Consider the following 27779-nt stretch of genomic DNA (forward strand, 5'->3'; position numbering starts at 1 on the left):
GAGATCACACCACTGCACACCAGCCTGGGCGACAGAGCAAGAAATGGCTGACGCAGCTCCATGGACTCTTCCTGTAATCACAGAATCTAAATCAGTGTGCTGAAAGCCCAGATTATGCTCTGATCCACTGTTTGGGTCATGTGTGATAGTGGTATGGTTATCTCTGTCCCCACCAAAGGCAGAGAAAACAAGTTGACTTAAGAAAAGAAGCGAGGAGAAACACATAACTTGAGCTGCATGCTCTTCAGACCAAAGCAACGCCTTCTGTAGCTTTTATCGGGAAACTAAGTACTATAATAGAAAGAAGGTATGTTTTGCCACCTATTATATAATAAGGACATTTTTCAAATGGTAACTCCCGTGCTGACAAGAATGTGGCAAAACTCAAACTTCCCTACTTTGCTGATGACAATGAAAGTTGTCAAGTTGAAAAGGATTTTTAGTTCTATGTATTAGGACTCATAAAAATATTGGTATATTTTGATCTAGAAATCCCATTTTGCTAAGTTTATCTTAAAAATTCCATAGACATCTGTAAAAAGATGTTCATTTCAGTGTTATTTATAAAAGCAAAAAATTGAAGTCACTCTCAGTGCTCCACCATAAGTAGTTGAGTCTTGATGTATCCCCTGATAGAATATTATACAGTCAGTATAAGAAGTGAGTACAAATGATGCAATAATGTGCAAACGATATTCACAGATTATGTATGTGAAGTTATAAGTCAACTCTAAGCCCCCAGCACCTAACCAAGACCTGACACACAACAGGCATTTAGGAAATGCTTGTGACATTGAAAGTGACCTGCTTGCATGATCTTCCCGGAGCAGCCAGAGAGAAAAAGGCTTTGTCTAATGGAAGGGTTGACCTTGTCCCCACCTAGCCTCCAATGCATAGCCTGGGAACCATGAGACAAGGGGATGTTGACTAAACAAGGAGGCAAATTATACTCCCTGGCTGTTCCTGCTGGAAGGCTCATCTGTGGCCGCTCCCCACAAACCTCTGCCCCTTTGTAACATATGCATCGTGGTGTCCTAGCACAGGCCTCATGCTGACAAAGGAGTAAGCCCACGCCAGGCGGTTTCGTCTTGACGGAGAAATGGGGTCTGGATGGGAAGAGCCTGAGAGGGCCATGCTGCCTGGGAGCACCCAGCATCCAGAGCCACACTCAGGGCCACCCCACAGTCTTGGCTGGATAAATACCACTTCCCGCCCAAGAAAGCATGAGGAGTGGGCATGGCCTGGAGCTGGGGTTGTCACACCCATGGTGTTGTATGTTTCCATTCTCATTCATTCTACCCCACTGTGTCTCCGGATGCCACATCCTAGGTGCGGCCCGGTGTGTTTCCTGTGGTGAAGAAGAACATTCTATCCCTGGAATGCAGAGGAAATTCAGAGACCTGGTTGTCCTGTCTCTCTCTGCAGGGCACAGTCATGCTCAGGTACCTGGCCACAGAGAGGCTGTCACTGGTCACTGTGGCTGAAGGCCCAGTGGTTAGGACTGCCAGGTCAGGCTCTGCGCTCACCAGAGGTGGCAGTGGTTAGCAGCGTTTCCGCTGGGGCTGGGGCCAGGCATTGGTACCTGCAACCTGGGCCAGTCCAGCCCCTGGGAAGGCTTGCTCTGCTGTGGGGGTGTTCTGCTCCCCTGGTCCCTGCCTGACTGAACAGAACACTTTTCCCATGCTGTGTTCTGGATGAAAACAGACATCCAGAATCCAACCCTGGGAGGTTCCCACACTATGTTGGCACAGCCACATTTGGCCCCTCCAAGCCTCACCTCCACCCTCAGTGTGGGAAACGTTCCTTCCAGGCCAGCGTCACACCATTGTCCCTGCTTGGGTGACTTCATCCTCCAGCTGAAATATGTCTTCATCCTGAAGAGCCAAGGCCCAGTTTATGTGACCCAAACCACAGGGCACTTTCTCTGGGCGTACCCCCTGCTGCCCTGCACAACACCCACAGAACTGGAACCTCAGCCCCCTGCAGAGCCCCTGCCTTCCTTTCTTTTGAATTCTCCAAGCTGGAGGGTGAGGCCTGCAAATGGCGACGTGGGTCCTGGCATTCTTCAGAGGGGTTTTGCAAAGTCCACTCAGACTTTTTAAAACTGGAACTGTTAAGGGCAGAAACTATAGGATTCCACTTACATGAAGTCCTAGAGCAATCAAAGTCATGAAGACAAAAAGTCAGTGGTGGTTGCCAGCGGGTGGGGACAGGGAAGAGAGAGTTGCTGAACAAGGACGGTGTTTCAGCTGGGGAAGATGGCAGGGTTCGGGGCTGGACAGTGCTGGTAGCTGCAGGTTAATGTGAATGAGCTTCATGCCACGAGTGGTGACTTCGGTCAGTGAAGACAGTCAATTTAGGTTATGCACATTTACCCAAGTTTTTATAAAGAGAAATGGGAGACTTTACCTTAAAACTGGATTTCTAGCTTCTCTTGACCATTTGGAAGACTGGGCCACCCTGGACCCACACTGCTGCGTGACCTGGATCTGCCGAGGCCAGGGCTTTCCTCCTCAGAGCTTCCTGCCAGTCCGCAGGCCTCTGAGTGGGCTCCCCATACATGCAAGAGGACTGGCTGTGTGTGTGTCTGGCCCCAGGCCCACACCTGCGTTTTATGAATCTCTGTATGTGCTTCACCTAGATACTGGCCAGCATACAGCAAGCACTTAGCAAAGGTGCGCTGGGGGCTGGCTGCATGCACACTTGGAGGATGGAAGAAAGCACCTCCAGGAAGCCCCAAAGCCCCAAAGAAACAGCACAGTACCACCGGTCCACAGCGCTGCGTGGTTCACAGCCCTGTGTGGCCTCCAGTTGTCCACATTAGAGTTCCATGAATGAAATCTCAGGCCTGCTGCTCCATCCCAGAGCCCTTCATGAGGTTACCACCATGGCTGGTTTGCAGTATAACCTTCTAGAATTTTCTCTCTGCTTTGATATACATCACATATGAGCCACAAAAAACAGTCGTATTTTGTGGGTTTCTGAAAGCATCATTGGTGAGCTACATAGGCATCATTCAGCAGTTTAAGCTTTTTCTATCCACAGTGGGTGTTGGAGGTCTTCCCAGGTCAGTTTACACATGGTTCATATTGGCAAGTTCTTGATAGGAGACCAAAACTAATAATACTTAATTATTTCTGCTTTGCAGGAATGGTCCGATTTTTAGTTTTTATTTCTACACCCAATATTTACTGCCCACTTACTCTGTCTGGTGCTGCTCTGAGCACTTTATACCGATTATCTCAGTTAAACTCACTAACAAGTTAAAGAGGTGGGGCCTTCCACTACCCTCAATTTGCAAAGGAGGTGACTGAGTCCCAAAGAAATTGAACTCCCTGCAAGAGGCCTCCCCATGGTGGAGCCGGATTTGATCTGAAGAAGTCTAATTCTGGGGTCTTTGCACTCAGCGGCTACTTGAGGCTTTTCTGGATTTTTCCCAGATAGCTCCCTTGAACATATTTTACTTATGCAATCAGAGCAGAGGTGCAGTGTGTATCATTTAAGATGCAGGCAAATGGACACAGGTGTTTTCTAGTTCCATCTGGTGCCTCCTGAATCGAAGGCATTTTCAATGCTGCCTACTAGAATTTTCTGCGATGGTGGACATCTTCTACCTCTGCCCATCTTGTGTGGAAGCCACTGGTGGCGTGTGGCTGTAGGGCACTTGCAGGTGGCTGGTAAGATGACAGAACTGTTTTTCATCTTTTTCATTTTAACTGAGGTAAATGTAAGCATAGCTGGGCCATGCAGCTGGTACAGATTGGGACTGCTCCTTTCCACAGTCACACTGTCTGTTGGCCTCCAGGGACTCCGTGCCTTGCTGCAGAAGCCCCCCATACCACCCTGCTGCTTGATACTCAGGAGTGCTCACTCCTGCAGGGGCGGGACTGGCCCTCTGCCTCATGCTAGAAGCTGAGCAATGTGCCCAGATGGCAAGAGTACGTGGAGAGGACCAGGTGACCCCTCTCTAACCTCTCTGCAGGCAGGCCTGAGGGGTGGGACCCAGGCTGCAGCGTGCTCCAGCCTGGCAGGTAGCTCCTGCCCAGGGCCTCCCTCTGCCTGTCCATGGTTGTGAGCAACCCAGGGCTGCCTGGGTGCTGAACTCCTGAGGCCTGACCAGGCTTCACCCCTCCACCAGCAGCTCCTTGGGAGGTAGAGTTGTAATTCCAGAAACAAGGCCTCCCAAGGCATGGCTTGCTTTTGTTTGCTGGAGGAATCAATAAGAAAGATCTAGGTTACCATTTCCTGCTTCCAGGAACCAAGAGCACTTTGCGTGTGTGTGTGTGTGTGTGTGTGTGTGTGTGTGTGTATGTGTTTGTTTAAAGAGACAGGGTCTCTCTGTCACCCAGGCTGGAGTGCAATAATGAAATCATAGCTCATTGTAGCCTCAACTTCTGGGTCTCAAGCATTCCTCCTGCCTCAGCTTCCCAAGTAGCTGGAACTACAGGTGCATGTCACCATGCCTGGCTAATTTTTTGTATGTTTTGTACAAGCAGGGTGTCACCATATTGCTCAGGCTGGTCTCAAACTCCTAGCCCAGATCATCTGCCCACTTTGACCTCATAAAGTGCTGGGATTACAGGTGTGAGCCACCACACCTAGCCACACAGGCACTTCCTACATTACTCTTTCTTAGATAATATTACCATGTGCCATACGTGAATGTATAATTAATGACCATTTTAAGAAGCACTTGATGGGCTGGGCGTGGTGGCTCACGCCTGAAATCCCAGCACTTTGGGTAGCTGAGGCAGGTGGATCACCTGAGGTCAGGAGATCCAGACCAGCCTGACCAACATGGTGAAATCCCATCTCTACTAAATACAAAAAATTAGTCAGGTGTGGTGATACACGCTTGTGGTCCCAGCTACTTGGGAAGCTGAGGCACAAGGATCATTATTGGAGCCAGAAGGTCAAGGCTGCAGTGAGCCGAGATTGCACCACTGCACTCCAGCCTGGGCAACAGAGTGAAAAATAAATTATTTTTATTTATTTTTCAATTTGTTTATCGAAAAATAAATTAAAAAAATAAATAAACAAATAAATAAACAAGAGGAGTAGTAGGCCCCATGGCCCGGCATGGGGTCAGGCATAGCACAAGGGCTTAAGAAATGAGGCTCTTTTCTGCTTGCCTTCATAACATCTTAGCTAAATTTAAATTTGCAGTAGTGCTAATTCATTCATTAAACCCAGGTGAAAGGAGCCCTGCATGAAGCTGCTCCTCTCATTGGAGGGAAGTGTGAAGTCTCCAGGGCAGCGGAGCCATTTCTTACATCTGTGTTCTCTCTAGGACCAGACCCATTTACTCTTAGTGGCTGAGAAAATGCTGACCCAACTCCTGCCTTTTCTGGAAGCTCTGGGTTCCTGACTTCAGCTGTTTTTAGTTGCAAATGGCCCAGGCTTTCTGAAAGTTCTGCTTCTTAATTGTTAAAAACATAGCAGCTCACATCCTGGAGTAGTGAATGTCTATTTCTTTTTAAAGCAATTTGCTTTCCTCATGCAATCTTCCTTGTTTTTATAAGTGACATTTACAGCAATTTCTGCAGAAGTTAAACTTGGGTTGCCAGGTTTCTGTACTTTTATTAGATTTGACTGACCCTAAGTGCCAAACAATGGAACTAGCACTATTCCGGAACTTCCATAATCTCATGGAGGACAACACATCTAACTGAATGTTTTTAAAGGAAAATAAAAAGGTCTGTTCCATGTTAAGCCTGGAAGGAACTGACCTGAAAGATGGTTTAATGCTTCCACTTGAAGAAAGCCAGGATTGTAACAGAGGGTGCAGATGAGCTGCCCCATCTCTTTGGAGAGCTGGACAGAGGTAAATCCTTGTAAGTGGGAGAGATACAGACTAGACTCAGAAGGATCTCCCTCAGAAGGGCGCAAGCACCAAGAGAACCCCAGAATTCATACATGTTTCTCCTCTGAAACCATACACAGGGAGGGAATGGGAGAGGGTGGGGAGCAAACATGTACTGGAAACCCACCTTTTGCTGGGTATGTTGTGCTCTTTCATTTATTCCTCCAACAACTTTAGGAGTAGACAGGCAGGGAAATGACTGGAGGTAACTACGATCTTGAAATTTGTGTTTCATTCTCTTGCTTTTTAATTTTATGTGTTTATCACATAAGTATGGGTCTCTAAAAATATAAAATATATAAAATATATAAATATATGATTTGCTTTTGCTTGTTTTCTTAACATTATAAAATGGCGTCATACTTACACAGTCTTCTATGACTGCTCTCTTCACTTTGTATTTCTTTTCTAAGATTCACCAGTGCTGCTGTGTGCAGCTCTAGTTTATTTGCTTTTCACTGCTGTGGGATAACCCATTTGCCACACATATCCATTCTCTAATTATAACAGCAGCTGCTATGAACAGTCTCATTCCTGTGTCCAAGGATTTCTCTTGGATATATATCCTGAAGTGGAATTGCTGGGTTGTTAAGTATGAAAATTCAGCCTTGCCAGATACCAAATTGTTTCCCCAAGGAGTCATACCAGTTTCTCTCCCTCCAGCTGCAACGTACGTGAGTTTGTGACTTCCTTTAGATCCAAAAATGGGGACTAAGTCAATTCTTCCTCTCTGCTCGTAAAACAAAGGCTTGTTTCACTCTGGTGTTCATCAACAAATGACTTTAATTCTCCCTTTAGGTCTGAATGAGCCAAGACTCTCATGTCGGGCTCCGCTGGGTCCGTTGTGTGGTTCTCGAGGCTAGAGGCTCCACAATGATTGTCTGTCTCATTGCCCTGACCACATATTCTGCAAGATTCCTCCTTTCTGCTGTTGACTGACCTCCTGTGGGTTGGCCAGGAATGCAGGGCAGACACCCTAATTGTGAGTGTATGTCCTCCTCATAGTCAGGTGCTCCTGTCTCTCCAGAGCCTCAGCCTGTGTGCCTCCTGCGACTGGCTGCCTTAGTCGCCCAAGGAGAGATGACTAGGAAAATCCAGAGAGAAGGCATTTGCTGGACTGAGGGAAATAAGCGGCCTGTAGAAAGGTGGATTGCTCCTTGGACCTCTTCACCGAGGGGCTGTCAAGTTGGGACAGAGCCAAGACAAGAACCCTTTTCCAAAATGTGTTCTTTACTTTTAATGGAGTTGATTTCTTTGGCAGGCTAGCAAATCCTGCAGGGCCCCTGTGTGGCCACTCTGGAGGGTCAGGGAGATACTGTGGTTGGCACTTGCGAAGGGGCGGGGTGAGAAATGAGGGGAAATGTCTGTCTGTGCAGAACCTCCAGTGGAGAGCGCATGGGCTCAGAGTTAGGGTTAATGAAGGTGCAGGCCCACTGCAGACCCCTGACAGGAGAGGCAGTGGGTGATGCTTCCACGGTGACATGGAATACTGGGAGCCAGATGCCCTGGGACCTCATGGCAGTGCCTCCTTACTCTAGGCAGGTCTCGCTGGCATTCCTCTTTGAGCTGATGAGGAACCACATCAGTCCCAGGTTGGCACCTGGATCCATTTGTCTGCCTTTTGAATAACACATGCTATGTCTTTCCTCTGGTTACAAAAGTGAGACTCAGTCAGGGTAGATTCAAGGGAAAACAGCCTAGCATCAAGGCAGCCATGGACCCCACAGCTCTAAGGGGCAGGCTCCAGAATTAGACTCCTTAGACCAACCTGGTTGTACCTTGGGAAGGGCTCCAGTGGGGTTTTCTACTTGTTCAGGCCCGGGACCTCCTACTCTGCGATAAACACTCTGCTGGCCCGCGCCGCCCTGCATCTGGGAGGCAGGCTGGAGGGGCTCGGCCACCCTGCCCTCTTTACTGGCCTCTTCTGTGACTTGCTGCATCGTCAGCACACCCATCCAGGGGCAGCTCCACACCCAGTCACTTCATCTCTCTGCTCAGAGGCAAAGCTTTCCCATTTGAACCCTGGAAGACAGAACGATGGCTGCATAGGGTCCTTTCTCCCCAGGGAAGAATGGAGTTGGTAGATAAAGCTTTTGACAAGACTTTTTATAATGATCTTGTGAAGACAGAGATAAAATGAGGCCATTTTTTAAAAAATGCAAATATCCTTCTTGTGCCTAAAACTCTCCTCATCCTCCCCTTTCTCTAGGTAGAGGCCAGCATCTTACCATGGTCTCAGGCCACATCCTCCCAAGACACTGACACCTCTCCTCCCATCCGGGTCCCTTCATCTGCCTTGCCTCCCAGGCCTGAATCCCCCTTGTAACTCTTGTTACCGGAAAGGGGTAACAACAATCCCCCCCTTGGTAACTCTTGTTACTGGAAAGGGATCCTGATGCAGATCCCAAGAGAGGGTTCTTGGATCTCATTCAAGAAGGAATTCAGAGAGAGTCCACAGAATAACATGAAAGCAAGTTTATTAGGAAAGTAAAGGAATAAAAGAATGGCTACTCCATAGGCAGAGCAGCCCCTAGGGCTGCTGGTTGCCCATTTTTATGGTTATTTCTTGATGATATGCTAAACAAGGGGTGGATTACTCATGCCTCCCCTTTTTGACCATATAGGGTAACTTCCTGACAATGTCATGGCATCTGTAAACTGTCATGGCGCTGGTGAGACTGTAGCAGTGAGGACAACCAGAGGTCACTCTCATCACCATCTTAGTTTTGGTGGATTTGGGCTAATTTCTTAACTGCAACCAGTTTTATCAGCAAGGTCTTTATGACCTGTATCTTGTGCTGAGATCCTGTCTCATCCTATGACTTAGAATGCCTTAACCATCTGGGAATGCAGCCCAGTAGGTCTCAGCCTCATTTTACCCAGCCCCTATTCAAGATGGAGTTGCTCTGGTTCAAACCTCTCTGCCACCCTCACTCTCCTTCCACCCACCATCCCTCCCAGCTCTGCTCAGACAGCCCTGGGCTGGGGAAGACGCTGAAACTACTGAGACCCAGTCATGGTGTCAGTCAATGCACATGGCGGCCTCACAGATAGGAGGTCTTCAGTGGACATTTGCTGCCATTTGTTGTGGTTACTTCCAGGGTCAGCCTCTGTCCAGCCCTTCTATTCCCATTGCATCCCACTCTTAGAAATTTGTGAAGTCTTCAAAAGAGCAGTCTTCTGCAGGTTCTGGCGAGTGTGAACCACCTGTCCCTGCCTGACACAGAGCCAGATCCCTCACAGGACTCACCTGGGGTGAGCAGTTCCAGGCACAAGCCCTGGATCCAGGAGCATGTAGGGAAGATATCAGCCCCGTGTTTTCACAGTGGATTTTTTATCTTGTTAAGAAGGCTTTTCTTTCCCTCCTCAATCTCTAAGTCCCCTGCTTCCTGTTGTGTTTTGCCCTGAGCTGTGAGAGTGACAACCCTGGGTCTGGAATCCACACCCTGTACTCAAGTCCCTTCCTTGTGGCTCACTCACTGGGGGCTGAGCTCTGCTCCTTAGTCTCTCAGGGGTCAGTTTCCTTTGCTAGAAAATGGGGAAGGAATCCCTGCTTCACAAGCTTGCGGGGATTAAATGAAGCAAACTCTGGGAAAAGTACTTTGTACATTATAAACTCTCACACGAATACCAGGTGCTGTTTTTACTGCTTTTTTAAAGGCTTCATGTCGCTTACCTTACACAAAGCTGTATTTTACCAACTTTTTCTTCTGTAAGAAGATGAATACGAAGTAAGCCTGGTTCCCTGGGAAAAGGGAAGTGAGCGGCCAGCTCTTCCCATTCCAGCCTTAACAGGATCACCAGCGTTCTATGGGTTCCTGGTGGACTCTTTTTGCACATGGTAATAACATGGAAAGTTATTTTCAGGCAGAAATATTTTGTAGGAGACTATTTAATCATTCAACAAAGAATTATTACGAATTTATTATACTTTACATCAAACGCAGTACTGGGGTGTTTTAAGAGTATGTAGGATCTGTTTTAATTGTATCTGGTAAGATACACAGACATGAAAATGACTGTCACGAAGGGAGTTTATTACAGTGACAAATCCCTAGAAACAGGTGGCAACACATGCCACACAGGGCCCTGCAGGGGAGCACTGGGTGGGTCAGGGCCCAGAGGGAGAGGGGACTGTGGGCAGGGGCTTTTACTGTAACAGGTGAGGTGCAGTCAGTAGGTTTAGGGTTGATTAGTTTGAAGAATTTCAGGGCTCTTGAGATGCAGGGCTGTCCTTAATCATCAGTGCCTGGCCCTGCGGTGATTAGGACAGGGGGCCAGTGGCCTGGAGGGGGAGAGTCAGATAAAGGCAGTTGAAGTCCCACCCATGATAGGGTGGGACTGTCTTTCCAGGATCAGCAAGGCCTGAGATGTTAAAGCATCAAAGTACAGAAAATTTAAAAACATAGTTAATACATAGATAAACAAAACTGAGAATATGTTAAAGTCTGCAAAGCAGGGCTCTTTAAAAAAAAACAAAAACACCAACAGAGCAGCCGGGCATAGCAGTGTGCACCTGTAGTCCCAGCTACTTGGGGGTTTGAGGCAGGGGATTGCTTGAGCCCAGGAGTTTGAATCCACCCTGGGCAACGTAACAAGACCTTGTCTCTAAAATAAATATGTAAATACATAAATAAAACCAGGAGAGAACGAATTCTCATTGTAGATGCAGAACAACTGCTCTGTTCCCTTGATGGTAAAGGAAACAATCTGCATCAGCCACGGCTAGAGTAATGGCATTGAGTTTCTTTGGTAAGCGGCCGTTGTGGAAACATTGCCTACAATTCATTTCAACAGACATTTATCTGACACTCACCTTCTGCTAGGCCTGTGCCAAGAACCCGGGGGACTGCACGGGTGAATAAAGTATGATCCTTGCTCTCCAAGATGGCCCTGGCAGGCATGGGCACATACACGCTGCATTCCCTCCCCGAGTGCATGCAGAAATCATCGTTCACTCAGGACTCTTTTGTGCACCATCCAGCCACATTCGCCTTAGAAGCCACTGCAGCACAGTGCAGCAGGCAGCCTCTGCTGCCAACCAGAGCAGTGTGGCATCCCTGCTCTCAGGACCCTCCATCTGTGGGGCACGGGTTGGCACTGGAGGAGAAAACGTGGGAGGACTGTAATCAACTCACATGTGATGGGGCAAGAAGTGCTTCAGGGCTATGGAAGGGGAAAACTGCACCTGCATTGAGGAAATTACAGCAGATGCCATGGATGATGGGATTTAAAGACCCTCGAAGGACTGGAGCAGGGTGAGGACATCAAGGAGAAGCTGCCTGGTCAGAGGCACAGGGCAGGAATGTGTGGGTGTGCTTCAGGAACTACGGGCTGGTGGGTGTGCATGTGGCTCAGAACATGGCAGAGGAACCAGTAGGAGCCTTCCTAGAAGGCTGGGAATACTGAACTGGGATGTTCGGGCTGCATTCTCCAACAGTGGCAGCTGTTGGACCAAGACATCATCAGAGCAGCTTCCAGAAGCGGGGTAGGTCATGGAGAGCTTGAAGTGGACAGGGAGACTGGAGAAGAAGCTACTGCAAGTTCAAACGCAGCAAGGGTCTCCACCCCTACCAGGCTATAACATACACAGAAGAAGACTGGATGTAGAAATCTAGAAGGACTTGAGGACCAATTGGCTGTGGAAATAGAATTAAAGTCAAAGATGACAGCCCTGTTTTGAGCCTGCGTAATTTGGAAGGCTCACAAGGGCATTGTGAAGCCCAGAAAGAGAGCCAATTATTTGCAAGCAGTCTGAGCAGCTGTGGAACAGCCAGGAGAGTCTGACCAGTCTGACCATGGGTTTGTGGTATGGAGCTGCAGCTCTGGAAAGAAGCCAGACTCAGAAACGATTTATCCAGGAGATGCCTACATTGCCACCAGAGTCAAAACACGGGAGTGATGTGCTTGGACCAGGGAGAGCTCACAGAGTGACCTGGGGCCTCCTGCATGCAATGTGTGTCAAGGGCAAGCTCCTATAATACCTCAATAATATGGGGCTGCCTCATGAATAAGCAAACCAGTGGAGCTAAGCAGATATCCAGAAATAGACTGGGCTCGAGTCAAAAGGGAACTTTAACACATGATAAGGATGACATTGCAATTCAGTGAAGCAACAAAGGATTTGTTCATACATTCTGCAGGGATGATTAAGAACCATCTGCATTTTGGAACTTGTTTTAGATGGTGATAGAACAACAGCAATGTGGACATATTAAATGCCACTAAATCAGTGCACTTTAAAATGGTTAATTTTATGTGAGGTGAATTTTACTGAATTGAAAAAAAAAAAAAAAAAAAGCCTGGAAAAAGATGGTTGTCTTCTACTCTACAGCAAGAAAAAATCCAAATGAATCAAAGATTAAAATGTAAAAAGGTGAAGCTATATCTAGAGATGGATGGTGGTAATGCTTGCCCAACAATATGAATGTACTTAATACCACTAAACTATACCTTTAAAGTGATTAATGTTTTTAGGTTATGTATATTTTACTGCAAAAAAGATAAGTCACAGAAAATAAGGCTGAATTATTTTATAACCCTGGGGTGGGGAAGTTCTTTATAACCAAGAATCAAAATTCAGAAGCCATAAAGTAAAAAGATTGATAATTTGACTATTCAAAATTAAGAATATCAAAAGAATTCAAAAATCAGAATCTTCTGTTTGGCTAAATACAATGCAAACAAAGTCAAAAGACAAATGACCAACTGATATACAAACAGCTCTTAAATGTCAAGAAGAGATGCAAAACCCCCACAGAAGAAATGAGCAAAGACATGAATACTCAGTTCACTAAAAAAGAAGTAATGGCTCTTAAAATCTGAGATGTTCAACCCACACTTACTTTCTCTCCTGTCATATGGGCAAAAACCTAAATGTCAAAGCACACAGTTGGCTGGTCATGCCAAGAGAAAGAGGCCCTCTCCCACATCTCACTCACAGAGTGAAAGGTGACACTCCCACATGGAAGGGAATTTGGTAATATCTATAAAAATTACATACACATTTACATTTCAGCCAGGCATTCCTGCATCTAGGCCCATGCCCTGAAGATAACCATCATGCAGATGACATAAAGTAGTCCAAGTTTATCTACTGCAGCCAAGTGTTTAATAAATAAGAGCTTGGATACAATCCAAGTGTTTTCTAATGAGAGAGTCCTTGAACAAACTATGGCTCATAGTTTGTACTCCTCACAAAAGAGTACTACACAGCACTAAGGCAGAATGGAGGCAAGGTCTGGGGTCTGTGACTTGGAGAGATCTCCAGAATATTAAACATGGGGGAAAAAAACCTGGTAGAAATCCAGAAATAGACAAGACTGTTTCTAGAGTAGGATATGTGGCATACTATCTGTTAAGTAAGAAAGGAGGAAAAATAAGAATAGATGGGTAGATGGATAAATAGATTAAATAGAGAATAGATAGGTGATAGACTAAATGGATGGATGGATGGATGGATGGATGGATGGATGGATGGATGGATACATAAGCAGGTAGTTTTCTTATTTTTGCAAAAAGAAATGCTTAGAGAAAAAACAGAAAATAATTAAAATGATTAACTCTAGGGAACGAGAGGGGAGATGGAGGAGATGGGGCAGAAGTAAGACTTCACTGGGTGAATTTTTTAATATAGTTCTGACTGTTGTACCAGGTAGATGCTTTCATATTTGGAAAAGAAAATTAAATTGGAAAGAAAAAAGGCAAAACCTACAATTGGAAAGTAATTTAATTTGAAATTAATGAATCTAATTATCTATTAAATTAGTAACATAAGCACACAGAGAAAATAATTATGACCTATTTGTAAGAATTTGAACTTCAAACACAATACTCTGGTTATATTGTTATTGACCTATATTCTAAAGACAAAAAAAATGCAAAGCATTTCTAGCTTCTTGGAATAGGCTTATTGTTGGTGGCAATATTGGCATTATAATTTTAAGCTATGCTATAAGTAAATATGCTAATGCTATTAGGAACCAAGATTTCCAGTGTCAAAGAAAAGAGACAAAATAAAAAATCACAGAAGGTAAAAGAAAACTTTAGAATATTGATTTCTTGCCTTTTTTTTTTTTTTTTTTTTTTGAGACAGCCTTGGTCTGTTGTCCAGGCTGGAGTGGAGTGCAGTGGCACGATCATGGCTCACTGCAACATTGACCTCCCAGGATCAAGCAATTCTCCCACTTCAACCTCCTGAGTAGCTGGGATAAAGGTGTGTACCACCATGCTAGGCTAATTTTTGAATTTTTTATAGAGATGGGGTTTTGCCAAGTTGTCCAGGCTCAAACTCCTGGGCCCAAGAAATCTGCCTATCTTGACCTCCCAAAGTGCTGGGGTTACAGGCACGAGCCACTGTGCCTAGCCAGAACGTTGATTTATAGTTGAAAATATCTATATCTAAAAAACTCATGTTTTTTAAGAATTAAGTTTTCTTAAGTCTCATTAAAAAAAAAAAAAGAATTAAGTTTTCCCTCTCTGCCTCATGAAGGTCATGAAACAAAAGCACCTTGATGGCATTGGACACGCCCAACTTTAAATCTTGATTTTTAAACACTGAAAGGAACTGGGGCTCCCTGGAGAAATAGTTAATTCCAAGTCTGGGACAAGGAAAGTATAAGGTGAGCCTGGTACATTTGTGTAGAGGAAGAGAGGAAGGTCTTGATAATGAATGGAAACACAGGAACAAGCCAAATGACACCATGAGGGAAGACAGACACAAGATGTGGGACATTTACAAGTCTGGCCTCTCTAAGACTAAAGGAACATAGCAAACAAATACAGCGTATGAACTTTGCATCCTGGTTCTAAAACTCCAGCTGTAAAATACTTGGAGACAACTGGAAAATTTGAGTTTGGATTGTGTATTAGATGATATTAGGGAACTACTGCTAACTTACTGCAGGAAAATAGTATTGTAGTTATGAGGAGAATGTCATTAAGCATAATGAATGTTTAGGATGAAGTATTATAATAGTTATAAATTATTTTTATAACACTTTTTATTTGGAGGTACCTTCAACTTTACAGAAAGTTTGCAAGAATAGTATAAAAGAACCCTGTAGATCCTTTACTCAGATTTGCCTGTTGTTATAATCTGCAATTTACTCCCTTTCCTTCCTTCCCTCCCTCCCTCTTTCCCTCCCTCCCTCCCTCCTTCCTTCCTGCCTTCCTCCCTTTCTTCCCTTTCTTCTCTTTCTTTCACTTTCTTTCTTTTCTTTTTTTTTTTTTTTTGAGACAAGGTCTCACTTTTGTCCAGACTGGCATGCACCTCACTGCAGCCCTAACCTTATGGGCTCAAGTGATTCCAAGTAACTAGGATTACAGGTGTGTGCCACCACACCACTAATGCCCAGTTAATGTTTTAAATACTTTTGTAGCAACAGGGTCTCTCTCTCTCATTATATTGCCCAGGCCAGTCTCAAACTCTTGGGCTCAAGTGATCTTTCCACCCTGGCCTCCCAAAGCACTGGGATTACAGACATGAGCCACCTTGTCCAGCTGCAACTTACTTGTAAAATATTCAGCCATTTTTATATTCATAAATGTGTATATATACAGCAAATAAAATGATAACAACTGTTGAAGAAAGATAGTAGGCATATGGGTATTTTTTGAAATATCCTTTCAGTGTTTTTGTGCATTTGAAAATTTCGAAGTAAGAAGTTGGAGAAGAGCCCTATTTCAAACGTTGGAAGATCTTCAGGATATAGTGTTGGGTGAACAAAGCCCTACGCAGAGCAGGATCTGTTATGTGTTTCTTTGTTTAGGACTGGGGTAAAAATCAGGATTTATATTTGTATTTGCTTGTAAAGAGGCTGAGACACTAAGAGAAGAGTTTCGGGGAAGATGGGGAATCAGGTGGATGTGAACAGGTGGGAAAGGGACAGTCAGTGCACACCTTTCATACCACTTTGATTTTGAACCATGTGAATCGAGTATCTTTTAAAATGCAATTTTTAAACTAAAAAATGAATGAATGAATAAGTACAGAAATCATCCAGGGAGGAAAACTGACAAAGAAAACACAATCAGATGAGAAGTCATTTCCAGGCATGGAAGTTCATTTCCAAGCATGCCCCATGACAAGGTCAGCAGGAGCATGTGGTGCTGAGTGAGCCAAGAGCTCAGAAGAGGATGGGGTGGAGAAAAGCCCACTGGGGTTGACTCAGCTGAGGGTTGCACGGAGCCTCCAGGGCTAGAGAGAGAATGTAGGTGGGAAAAGGGCCATGAGTGTGGATCAACCCTTAAGGAGGAAAGGGAAGAGGAAGGGAAGAGGGCAGCTGGGGGGCTGTGGATGAAGGAAGAGGACAGGGATGCAACTGACACAGGAACAGGGAGTGGTTGGAATCAGAAAGGGGGATGCTTCCGATGTAGAGCATCGTTTTGGACTGTCCCCATGTTTTCAAACTAGATGAGTGACACTGTGTCCTCAGGGTCATGAGGTAGGATTGTAAGCTTTGGGAAAGTAGAGATATCTGGAAGAGATGCCCAGATGAACGTGGCTGGGGACCAAGCCTGTGGGAAGAGGCAGCAGGTCACTGGGCAGCCCTGGTGTTGCCTTGGCTCAGTGTTCATGTGCAGCCAGCCCTCAGGCTTCAGAGTGGAGAGCGGCAGTCCCTGCGGAGGAGCAGGGGCTGCATCCAGAGAGATGTTCCACATGGAAATGGGGGGATATGCCTCAAAAATTCAACACAGAATCACCATCTGACCCAGCAACCCCACTTCTGAGTGTATACCCCAAAGAATTGAAAGCTGGGATGTGACGAAATATTTGCACACCCATGTTCATGGCAGCATCATTAGCAATAGCCAAAAGGCGGGAACAGCCCAAATAGTCGATCAACAGACAAATGGATAAACAGAACATGGTCCATCCACAGAATGGAATATGATGCAGCCTTAAAAAGGAAGAAAATTCTGACACGACTACATGGATCACCTTGAAGATACTGTGCTATGTGAAATAAGCCAGACACAAAAGGATAAATATGGCCTGATCCCATTCATAGGATGTCCCTAGAGAAGTCAAATGTATAGAAGTAGAAAGTGGAATAGAGGGTGCCGGGGTGTGGGGAAAGAGAGAGTGGGGAGGAAATGGGAGTTGGGGAAATAGGTGTCTGAGTTTGCCAGGGCTTCCATAACAAAGGACCGCAACTGGGGACTTCAACAATAGACATTTATCGTCTCACAGTTCTAGAGGCTGGAAGTCCACGATCAGGGCATCAGCTGTATGATGTATGATCATGGACGTCCCAGATGCTGCGGAGGTCCAGACCCCGTGTGGCGCCGCTTCTGGAGCTGGGGGTGCTGTGGGGGTGGACGTTGGCAAGGCCGCCCTGCCCTCAAGCCCACTGGGTGCCTCTTGAGAGCCGTGGTGACGTATGTAGAACGCTTAGGGCGTCCTCCCCCCGGAGCAGATACTTGAACCGACTGGATTCCTGTGTAAAGAGCACTTTGTCCTGCTTCACGGACCTTCCGGAGGTGTGCAGAGTTCTATATAGGATGCTGGATTAGTTCCTTTGACATTTGTAAAAATTCCCCCAAGAGCTACATATGAATCTGCCCTTTAATAAAGCATTATTGAGATTGCTGGCCTATCAGGGAAGCCTGCGGGCGCGGGAGCAGGCGTGGAATCCAATGCTTGTAAATGAATTGAGGCGCCAGGATCACCCGCCTGGCTATGTGCACCTGGACCTAACGAGGCAGTGTATAAACTTATCCTCTAGCCCTTTAAAAAAAAAAAAAAAAAAAAAGTTGGTTTCTCCCGCGGGCTCTCCTTGCCTGGTGGATGGCCGCCGTCTCTGCATCCTCACATCACCTTCCCTCTATGTCTGGGTCCTAATCCCCTCTCCTTACAGGACACCAGTCATTTGGATTAGGGCCCACCCTAAGGACCTCATTTAACTTAATCTTGTTTTTTAAGACCCTGTCTTCAAGTAAGGTTCTTTTCCGAGATCCCGGGGGTTAGAGCTTTGACATGTGGATCTGGGCAACACAAATCAACTCATATAAATTGGTGTGGAGCCTCAGCATGGGAAGATGAAAAAGTACCGAGATGCACAATAATGTCCTTGATGCCTCTGAACTGTACATTTAAAAATGGTTCAAACAGTAAAATGTATGTCATGGATATGATAGCACAGTAAAAAGTAAAAACAAATTTTAAAAGAGAAAAACACTCAGAAGGACCAGGGAACAGGGAATGTTGCTGAGAGTGTAGCGGGACCCCAGGCCCAGTGGGATGGGAGAGACCATGGGGCAGTGGCTGGGAAGGTGGGCGCGGGGGACAGGCCAGTGGGAAACACGGGAGCTCAGGGCCTGACAGCAGGAGGGTCTCCAAGCTGGAAGTCTGGGTGGCCTGTGAGTTCCAGGTGGTGACCGTTATTAGTGCAGAAGCCTCCTCAGAGGTGGCAGAGCTTAATGAGTGCTTCAGGCTCTCTGCAGGGAAGGTCTGGGCAGCCGCTCTGGCTGTGTGGTCCCAGTTCTCCAGAAGCGCTTTCTTTTTTGCAGTTTTCAAACCGTCACAGCTGCTTTCAGGCCGAATGTGAAGCCACAGCCAGCGAGTTGTTTCTATAGCGACTGATGTCCTTCAAAGAGGGAGAGAGTGGAGGGCCCTGAGGAAAGAACAAGTGGGTGCACGGCACAGATATGTGGCAGATTACACCCAGGAGGGAGAGAGTGTGACCTAGTTTCACTGCAGCTTCGTTGAGAAGCTTGCTGGCAAGCACACCCGACGACTGCACTTCGTTTTATATTTGTCATATTATCTTCACCTAAAGCTGTAAGATGAGGGGCCAAGTGTACCACTCTATCTGGTGAAAGGCCAATATTCAGGCACAGCCACCAGGGGCCAGGAACAGGGAAAATGTAGGAAAATTCTGAGGCTTCTTTGTCTTACTCCTGGCCACTTTGCAGAAAACGGCACGCTGAGGCTCTCTGTGCCCCTGTCCTTTCTCCCTTCCTTGGAAACTGCCCCGAGGGAGGCTTTGTAGTATGTTCACCCCGGCTCATCGCTTCCTCGTGCTGTGGTCTCGGCACGTTCCTCAACCACTGTGTGCCTCAGTTTTCTAATCCATAAAACATGGGGAGAAGAATTCCAATGGGTTAAATGAGGTGACACATTCAGGCGCTCAGGAGAGAGGCCCGTGATTGCAGTGAGGAGACCTCTGGGCTTGGACAGGAGCCAACCTGGTAACTGTAGCTCTCTCTCATCTCCCATTCCTTTCCAGTTGGCCACGGACAGAGCGAAGGGGAGAGGATGGTAGTGTCTGACTTCCATGTTTTCATCAGAGATGTGTTGCAGCATGTGGATTCCTTGCAGAAAGACTACCCTGGGCTTCCTGTCTTCCTTCTGGGACATTCCATGGTAAGCAGACCACAGAAGACCCAGGTCAAATCCAGCCTGGCTCCCAGCCTTGCAGAGGGAAGGGGCTGGCCCTGACTCCCTGCCCCACCTGCTCTCTGCCTGGCTAGCATGATGTCTCCTTTTATGCACCGCACTTGGAGTTCCTGGGCAATTCTGTGCTTAGGAAACAAGGGAGGTTGCCAGCTGGTCCTTACCAAGCAGCTTGAGTATAGGTCCTCTTGAAAACTGATCTTTTTTTCAATGCTCCTTGGCCCATTTGCTGCCATTTAACAGTGAGGCTACTAAGAGCCGCTTCTTGGAGAGGGGATTAGCTCCTCCATCAATAAGAAGCACACGAAATGTCCCCAAACCCCGTGTGCTTATTTCAGAATTGTACAATACAGACGACAAATGATACCTAGGAACAAAGGGTCCCCGTGGAAACAACTCCTTAAAGTTTATTCCAACTTATTTCACCTTTTAAATATTTAAAACCTTCCAAGAATCAAACAAATGTAGTATTTACATCAAGGTCCTTATACTGGCAGGCCCTAGGCCAAATCTACCTACAGAAAAAGTGGGCTGGTTGGCTGATCAAGATATATTGAAGTGCTTGAATTTGAATGCCTGAGGACATTTCACCAGGGCAGGTCTTGCTTTCCACCCCTTGGTCTCTGCCTGCCTCTGTCCTTACATTTCTCTTACCTGCCCGGCCCCTGTGAGCATTTGCGATTGCAGCCCTTGCTTTCAAGCACCTTTGTGCTTCAGCAAGCGGGTGAGGCCTCCTTCAGCACCATCCACGTTCACTCCCATTTTTCTTGGAATTTAGATTTCTAGGACCTTTAACTAAACCAGGAAAAGTATAGTATAGCAACCTATTATTATGATCAGATTACCCCCGACCAAACAAAACAAAACAAAACAAAACAAAACAAAACAAAACAAAAAAACAAAAACCTCCCATTAAGCTTGTCGGGATGGATGAATTGGGGTTCTGCCAGCTTTGGGCTTGAAATGAAGTGGGAATGTGTTATTGTTTAACTTGCGGCCCACAGGCAAGAACCTTATTTATATCTCTCTGCAATGTTTGCTCTTGGAAAACCCAGAGAAAAAAACATGTGTAATAAAATAATTGCAGATCTAGTTTATCCAACATTTGATGTTGCCTCTTCCAAGGTAGTCCTCCTCAGGGCTCTTGGCCAGAACTGCAGCTCAAGAGGACTGCATTGGTCGTGTTTATTAGAAATATGTGCACTGGTGCAAGACCAACACAGCAGCTCTGCCTGTTCTGCATTACAGGGAGGCGCCATCGCCATCCTTACGGCCGCAGAGAGACCGGGCCACTTCGCCGGCATGGTACTCATTTCGCCTCTGGTTCTTGCCAATCCTGAATCTGCAACAACTTTCAAGGTAAAAGGACCTTCCAGTCAGTACAACTCCTGCAGGTTCCCTGGGACATGGGGCTTTCATTTGTAGCCTGAGTCTGTGTAAAAGGGCCAGAGGCCGTCCTTGGACCTCAGACTATTGTGTAAGGATTTGGAAAAATATCTGACACTGTCGCCACCAGGGTTCTGTAATTTCTGAAGGCAGGTGCATTTTTCCCCCAAGACAAAAGGACTATGCCTTCCTGTTTGTGCATGTCTTACTGATGAATTTTCAAAGGAGAAGGGGCTAGGCTTGTTATCCGTCCAGCAAAGTCATGTTTGTTAACAAGTCACACTCAAGGCCTGGGCTGTTTTTCATTGACTCTTTGCCAACCTCAGCAGAAAGTGAGCAGTGAGTGCAACTGCAGGGACTCCTAACTGCAGGATGGGGTCGCATTCACTGCAGCTGTCCCCTGCCCTGGGCGCTTTTGACCTCTGACTGGTAGGGATTCGTCATTTCGTTTTTCTGGTTGAAATGACTCACAGGAACAGTATATCCTGTAGGTGCTGGGGCTCTGGGCTGTTTTTGCCAAGGCAAATGAACCAGCAAATAATATCTAGAGTTGGAGCAGGCACCTTCTCTCCCCTGAGAAAGGAGATGAAACCAGTGACCTCAGAAGGCTGCTTGCTTATGATACTGGCTTGTTGACAGGGTATCAGTTTAGGCCCAGCCTTGAAGGCATCAGGTTTAAAGTAGATACGTAGCCCCGGTGAGGGTGGAGAATCCAACGCCATGTATCTCCAAGGAATCCTCAGTCTCACCCCAGCACCGAGCAGGGGCTGCTGCCTCCTGAGCCAGTTCTGGAGACTCTCAAAGGAGAAAGAGATGAGGTGGTAGGTCATGGGGCCAGGTGCGCTGGGCAGCCGTCACCCACAGGCCTACCCTATGGACTATGGGATCATTTAAATAATGACATTAGCTCTTATTCCTGCACCCTACTTTCCTCAACACAGCACAGGGAACGAAACCTTATAAAAACATCCACAAAGGGTTTCCTTCAGCCCATGACCACAGACTTGCTCCTGGCTCTAGAGACAGGCTTTCAATTAAATACAGAAAATCTTAGCCATCTGAAATGCAGCTGGGCTGCACAAACAAGAAACTGGGGACTTTCTGATAGTTTAGCCAGAGAATAGTGATTTACTTAGTTTGTGAGAGAGATGGATGATATCTCCTTTAATTCTACTCCAGTTTAAGGAAATCACGTACTTACGGAAATCAACTGTCATTAATGAATTTCAGTGCCGTGTGGGACAGCACCAGAGGTCTGTCGTGGAATGATCGAGGTCCCTTAGCATCACAATGCCTGGATGTGCACTACCTCTTCATCATTGAAATGTACAGAGGGGAGAGGAGGAGGCATGACCTACTCAGCATCTCCCGTGACTGTGGTTCTAATTACCTAAGTAGAATAAGCAGCCCAGGCTCACAGCGGCAGGGGCGTTCCCGCTGCGTTCCGTGGGATTTGCTGTATGCTGGTCTGTGAAGTTCAGCCAATGCCAGGCATGCGCTGTGCTCTCCCCTCCCAGGCATTGTCTCACTTAACTCCCCTCCAGCCCAGGAGCAGGTCGCAGCAGTGCTTTCTGGAGGGGAAAACCTGGGTTTAGGAAGGACGAATGGCTGGCCAGGACTGTATGGCCCTTGTGATGGGTTTGCATCCAGGGCTGCTCACTCCCCATCTAGGATATTTCCCCAGGGGAGAAAATGGATGTTTCTGCAATGGATGTTTTCCCTTAGAGAAAAGCCAGGGACCGTAGGTCTTCAGATAAAGTGCACCAGGGGGACCCTGGCAGCTGGGCCTGGAGGTGGGACCAACAAGATTTCCTCCCAGAGCCCCCTGGGTTCCACGCTGACCAGGGAAGGGGGCACTCTGGGCAAGGCCACCATTGTGACCTTTCAAAGCCTTGTAACTAATAGATCACCTTGTGACATCAGGAGCCAGCTGCCCCTGGGGGAACATGAGTCTCCTCTTATTAACCAAGACAAATTAAGTTTCCCTTTGGCCCAGACCTGAGGGCCCAGCCTCCCCTCCCTGAAATCTGTTGCTGCTCCTGCATCTCTGGCAATTTTGGCTGACAGAGTCCATGATGCATTTGGCCACCCTGCCCCTGGAAGACTTCATCACTCTTCGCACATTTTTTAGTCTTGTCTGACAACCTTCCTGAAAGTCTCACAGGATCTATTTTTTACTGTAATTTAAAAGTTTTAAGAATAAGACATTTCTATGGTTAGAAATTCCAAAGAGGATGCAGGGAGTCTCTCGCCTGGTCGGCATGGGCTGCAACCCATGGTACCAGTGAGTCTCTGCATCTCCTGTCAATGCTCACTTCATTTGTTCTTTTTCACACAAATGGGAGCTTGCTCTGTGCATGTCAGGGGTACTCTGTGTTTGCTTTTGTTCTTTTGGTTGGTGTGTTTGTTTTTGTGGGTTTTGGGTTTTATTTTGTGGTTTTACTTAGCAGCCTTTTGGTGCTCCTTCCCCATCAGGACCTACCAAGGGTCCCACTGCAGGGATAGGACCTGGCTTAGGGAGGGTGTGCTAGGGTCATTTCCAGTTGTTTGCTCTTATGAGCCTCAAGGATGGAACAATTCCTAGAGCCCACCTCCCTGCTCTGGTGCTCTGAGTGGGAAATCTGTTTGGTGGTAGGGGTGAGGGGCTTCCCTGAGTGCGTCTGTGAGTGGCAGCAGAGCAGAGTCAAGTTTCAGCCTCCTGACTCCTCAGACAGTACTCAATCCATCAAGCCATTTAACACTTTCATGGCACCAAGCACCTTCTAGAGCAAATCCCCAGTTTGTAAGGGGCAGTGTGAGACACAGAGTCTGTGAGTACAGCCTGGCCTGTGGAAGACGGCCAGCCCCCACCCCCTGCAATGTGAGAATGCCAGATCGCCCCCAACCTCCTAAATCTCGCCACCATCTGGTTCTTATGTGGATGCTGGTTTTCAACAAGCTGAGATATATTTAGCCTGGAGATGAGACAATGAGGACGGATGGGGGGGCCCCAAACATTGTCTCTGCTGAGAAAGTGGTTTCACAAAGAAAGTAGCAGCAGCAGAAATTCAGAAACAAAAATTCCATGCATCAGAACAAGTCTGGCTATTTGTGAGGTCGCTCCATGGGTTTTTTCACCACAGCTTGTAGCTCTTGCCGGGGTACAAAAGTGAAACTGTGGCCCTCCAGCTGGAAAAATGTCAAACTCCAGGCCCCCCTCAGGATTTCCCACCCTTACTTGTCTGGGACAGCAATCAAGAGCAACTGCAGGTTAAGGGCCCCTTCTTTCTCTGGGAGCCTCTTGGAAGAGAAAAATCCCCCTGGGCTAAGCTTGCAGAATGGGGTTCTCAGCCTACCAGGAGAGTAATCATTCTAAATGACTTCTTCCTGTTGCCAAGGTTGTCCCTTGGGCTCCTGGGGCAGGGATGCAGGAGCCCACCAGTGCTTCAAGGTAGTCCCACTCCCCACCAAGTGGGGTACCTCGCCCAGTAGGGAGAAGGGGCTTGCCACTGGGAGCCCAGTACTCGGTGCCTGACATGCCTTGTCTCTGTTCCTCTCCAGCACTGACCTGGAAGGAGGGGAAATTATTCCAAATTTACAGACAAGGAAATGAGGCCAAATGTCTTGCTTGAGGTCAGCCTGAGCACCAGCTCAGGCCAGTGAGCATGCAGGATACTCCCTTTCACCCCAAAACATGCGCGAGATCACCTTCCCTTGATGGAGTCCACTCCCATCTTAATGTCGCTCATCTGTTTTTAGCCGTAGGATCCGGAAGGCCCTTGGGGCAATGGGAGGTTGCAGGGAGGGAGGGGAAACAAGTGGAACACAGGGACTGGCCACACTTTCAAGCTTCAAGTGAATTTGGACCCAGGAGCCAGCAACTTAGCCATGCACTGGCCTTTTGGGCAGCAGCGATGAGCTGCTATGGGGGTTAGTTCACCTCTGTCCTGTAGACACTTGCTCTCTAAGAGCTGGGCGTTGTGTTTTCTAGACACCTAAGATTCTGGGAACCAGCCATCTTCCTAGTAAGCCTCCTGCCACACATCTTCATGAGCCCCTGATCTGTCAGGAAATAAGCGTCCTGGCCTTCCCAGCGAGGGTCACTGGGAAAGGGGCACAACACTTTCTATTTTATGGCTGCCTTAAGGTGTCCTCTCACTCTCAAGAAAATCTGATGCAACCCCAAGAGTCCCTGCTGTGTCTTGCACATGGCCATTCCGTGACCCTTGCCACAGTGCTGCCCCATGGAAGGCGGGGAGTCCTAGCTTCCTGCACACAGGTCAGCCTGCAGGAGCCACTTAGGAAACAGCATCTGTAATTGCCTTCCTCATGGCAAGGCTTTCACTGGCAGAAGTGAAATTCACTTAGAAATGATCACAGGGAGCCATTAAAATCTTCTGGATCAATAAAGGCATTTATGCCTGTCTCTAGTATTTAAAGTGATGGGTGCGATGGTGCATCGGGAACTCCCTTTAAGTCTCTTGCTCATCAAGATGTTGACTTCAGCCATGGGAGAGTTGCCCTGTTTGTGGGTGGCTGTGTCATTTGTTGCAAAGCTGCATGTCACGTGCTTTTCCTGAAGTCTCTGCTTTGAATGACATTCACTCACTCTTTTAGTCAACCAACACCTATTTATTGGACCTCTCGTTAAGGCCAGAAGCCAAGAAAAGAGTTAAGGACCTGCTCCGGAGCAGTTGGGTCTCATGTGGCTCTCCCAGCATCCCTTTGGAGTTGGTTTAATTATCCCTGTCTTATAGGTGAAGCAACTGAGATCACAGACTTTCTCGAGGATTTGGAATTAAAGTTCGAATCCAAATGTGCCTGCCTTGCGTCTCCGAGTCTGGTTTCTCCATTTCATTACCTGTCCTTTCCGGGGTTGGAGTCCAGTGACTGTGTAGCCATTTTTCATGGGTTTTGGCCCCACATTTTTCTCAGGTCATGATCCCTGGGGTCTGGGTTGAGCCAGCATAATTAGGAGCTCTGTGGTTGCACACACCCGGCTTTGCCAGGGTCATGGGCAAATGGAGGAGTCTCACCTCAGTGGGGGAGCCATGCAGGGGCTCCTCTTCCTGAGCTGGATCTAAGGCCTTCTCAATGCTCCTGCAGGATTATCCAAGGATTTTGAAAGACTTGATGGAAAAGGTATCAAGAACGTTATGCTTTTGGATTCCAATTCCTTTTTGGGTGAGCAACTCCCTCTGAGGCTTCCCTGGTGTGCTCACAGCTTAGGGTGGAGGCTGTAGGAGTGCGGGAGCAGCAACCATCTGGTCGACCTCGACAATGTGATCCTTCTGGGTGTGGGACCTGCCACGACTCCTTTCTTCCTTCCCCGCTGCTTCCTGGTCATGCGACCTCAATGCTCCCTGCTCAACCGTTCTGCCTTCCCTCATGCACAATCAACCCACTTCCTCTGCTTAGCTCTTTCTCCTCCCATCCTACCCTTTCTTCCTTCAGGAGAGATTAGGCTCATGAAATCAACAAATCTTAAAAGAGTAGCAGAGAGCCGGGCGCGGTGGCTCAAGCCTGTAATCCCAGCACTTTGGGAGGCCGAGGCGGGTGGATCACGAGGTCGAGAGATCGAGACCATCCTGGTCAACATGGTGAAACCCCGTCTCTACTAAAAGTGCAAAAAATTAGCTGGGCATGGTTGCACGTGCCTGTAATCCCAGCTACTCAGGAGGCTGAGGCAGGAGAATTGCCTGAGCCCAGGAGGTGGAGGTTGCGGTGAGCCGAGATCGCGCCATTGCACTCCAGCCTGGGTAACAAGAGCGAAACTCCGTCTCAAAAAAAAAAAAAAAAAGAGTAGCAGAGAAAAGGAATCTCTTTTGCAGTTGTCCAAAGCATCCTGCCCCTGCATGGCAGCTCTCCTCTTTCTTGGGGCCTTTGTGGGGAAGAGGCTAAACGCCTAATTTTTTTTAAGCCATGAAGTTATTATCATTAAAATTTTGCCTCTATACAATTGAGTCTTGTTAGAAATGTGGCTTGGAACTTACTATGCAGGTTTAGAAAAAAAAAAAGAGCTGAGGGTCAGGGCTGTGCAAACATCTCTTATGGCAGCTCCTTTAAAAGGGCAGCTTGCCCTGTGGGGATGTGTGTGCCCCCATCCTAGCCAGTGCCTGCCAGAGCACTTCTGCTCTGACTGCACACAGAATCACTAGGGAGCCTGAAAACAACACTGATGCCAGGGGCCCACTTCAGCCACTGCCACTGCTATCAAGATCTCTCAGGGCAGCACTGGGAGGAGGTGTTTGCGGTGTTTCATGGGCACACACATTGCCAGCCCCTGAGACTTCACCATGCACGCAAATGCCCAGGAGTCTTGCAAAGCTACAGATCCTGACCCAGAAGCCAGTACTACTGGCCCTGGAGCCACTGGTGCTGCTGGTGTGAGGACCACACTGAACAGGGAGGCGCTGGGGTGTCAGAATTGGGTGTGCCATGCCTGCTACCATGCACCAACTGGACTGAAGAAACAGAACAGTACACATGGTTCCATCTTCCTGGGAAGACAGGGAGTTACAGATTGTTTTAAGGGAATCCCAGGACTCTAGAAGTCTCCTTCATGTGTTTCTGTTTCTGCACCTGTCCTGTGAATGGTGTATCCACGCAGGTCCCCTCCTGCCTCTTTGTATGCTCTCTCTGGTGTAATTGACACCCAGGGCTTCAGCAGCCATCTATGCACTGAGAACTTTCTGTTCTTGGGATGGCATTCCTTGGGCTTTAGCACCAGGACATGACTGTGTGTGCGTTCACTGGGAAAAAACTGCAGAATCCACACCAGGCATTCCTGGAGGGCTTGGTCCTCCATCTACATTCACGATAGAATGACCAATTATTGTCACTAGGACACTGGGGCCTCATCTACACCAACAGCCATGGGACTTTTACTATTACAAGCTTGTCCTTTTAGGTACATTCCCTCATCCTGAACCCGTTAGCAGCAGCTCCTTTAGGGGAGCGAGGGTGGCTGCTCACCCCATCAGTCCTGGGTGGCCAGCACTCAGCTGGATGCATGCAACGGAAGTCACCTTCTGCCTCCACTCCTGAGCAGGATGTGTTCTTGCCACATCTCCTGTTTGCGCTTTCAGCAATAGCTCATTCACAGCCACAGACCGGGAGGCCTCCCAGGCCTTGGCTTTTTGTACCTCAAAG

General features: G+C 47.4%; 1 protein-coding gene across 4 annotated transcripts in view; it reads left to right on the forward strand.

Moving 5' to 3' along the window:
• Positions 1-27779, forward strand: part of MGLL (monoglyceride lipase) — a 266270-nt gene that overhangs the window by 212807 nt on the left and 25684 nt on the right. For 3 of the 4 annotated variants that reach the window (XM_074404172.1, XM_003926128.4, XM_003926129.4), the window contains 2 exons: positions 19096-19232; positions 20511-20621. In XM_074404172.1, coding sequence (XP_074260273.1) covers positions 19096-19232; positions 20511-20621 — 248 coding nt within the window. Of the gene's footprint in view, positions 1-19095; positions 19233-20510; positions 20622-25733; positions 25812-27779 lie in introns of all 4 variants that reach the window. The other variant, XM_010336881.3, reaches the window with a different exon arrangement.

The sequence above is a fragment of the Saimiri boliviensis genome, chromosome 8, assembly GCF_048565385.1.
Source record: "Saimiri boliviensis isolate mSaiBol1 chromosome 8, mSaiBol1.pri, whole genome shotgun sequence".
NCBI lineage: Eukaryota > Metazoa > Chordata > Mammalia > Primates > Cebidae > Saimiri > Saimiri boliviensis.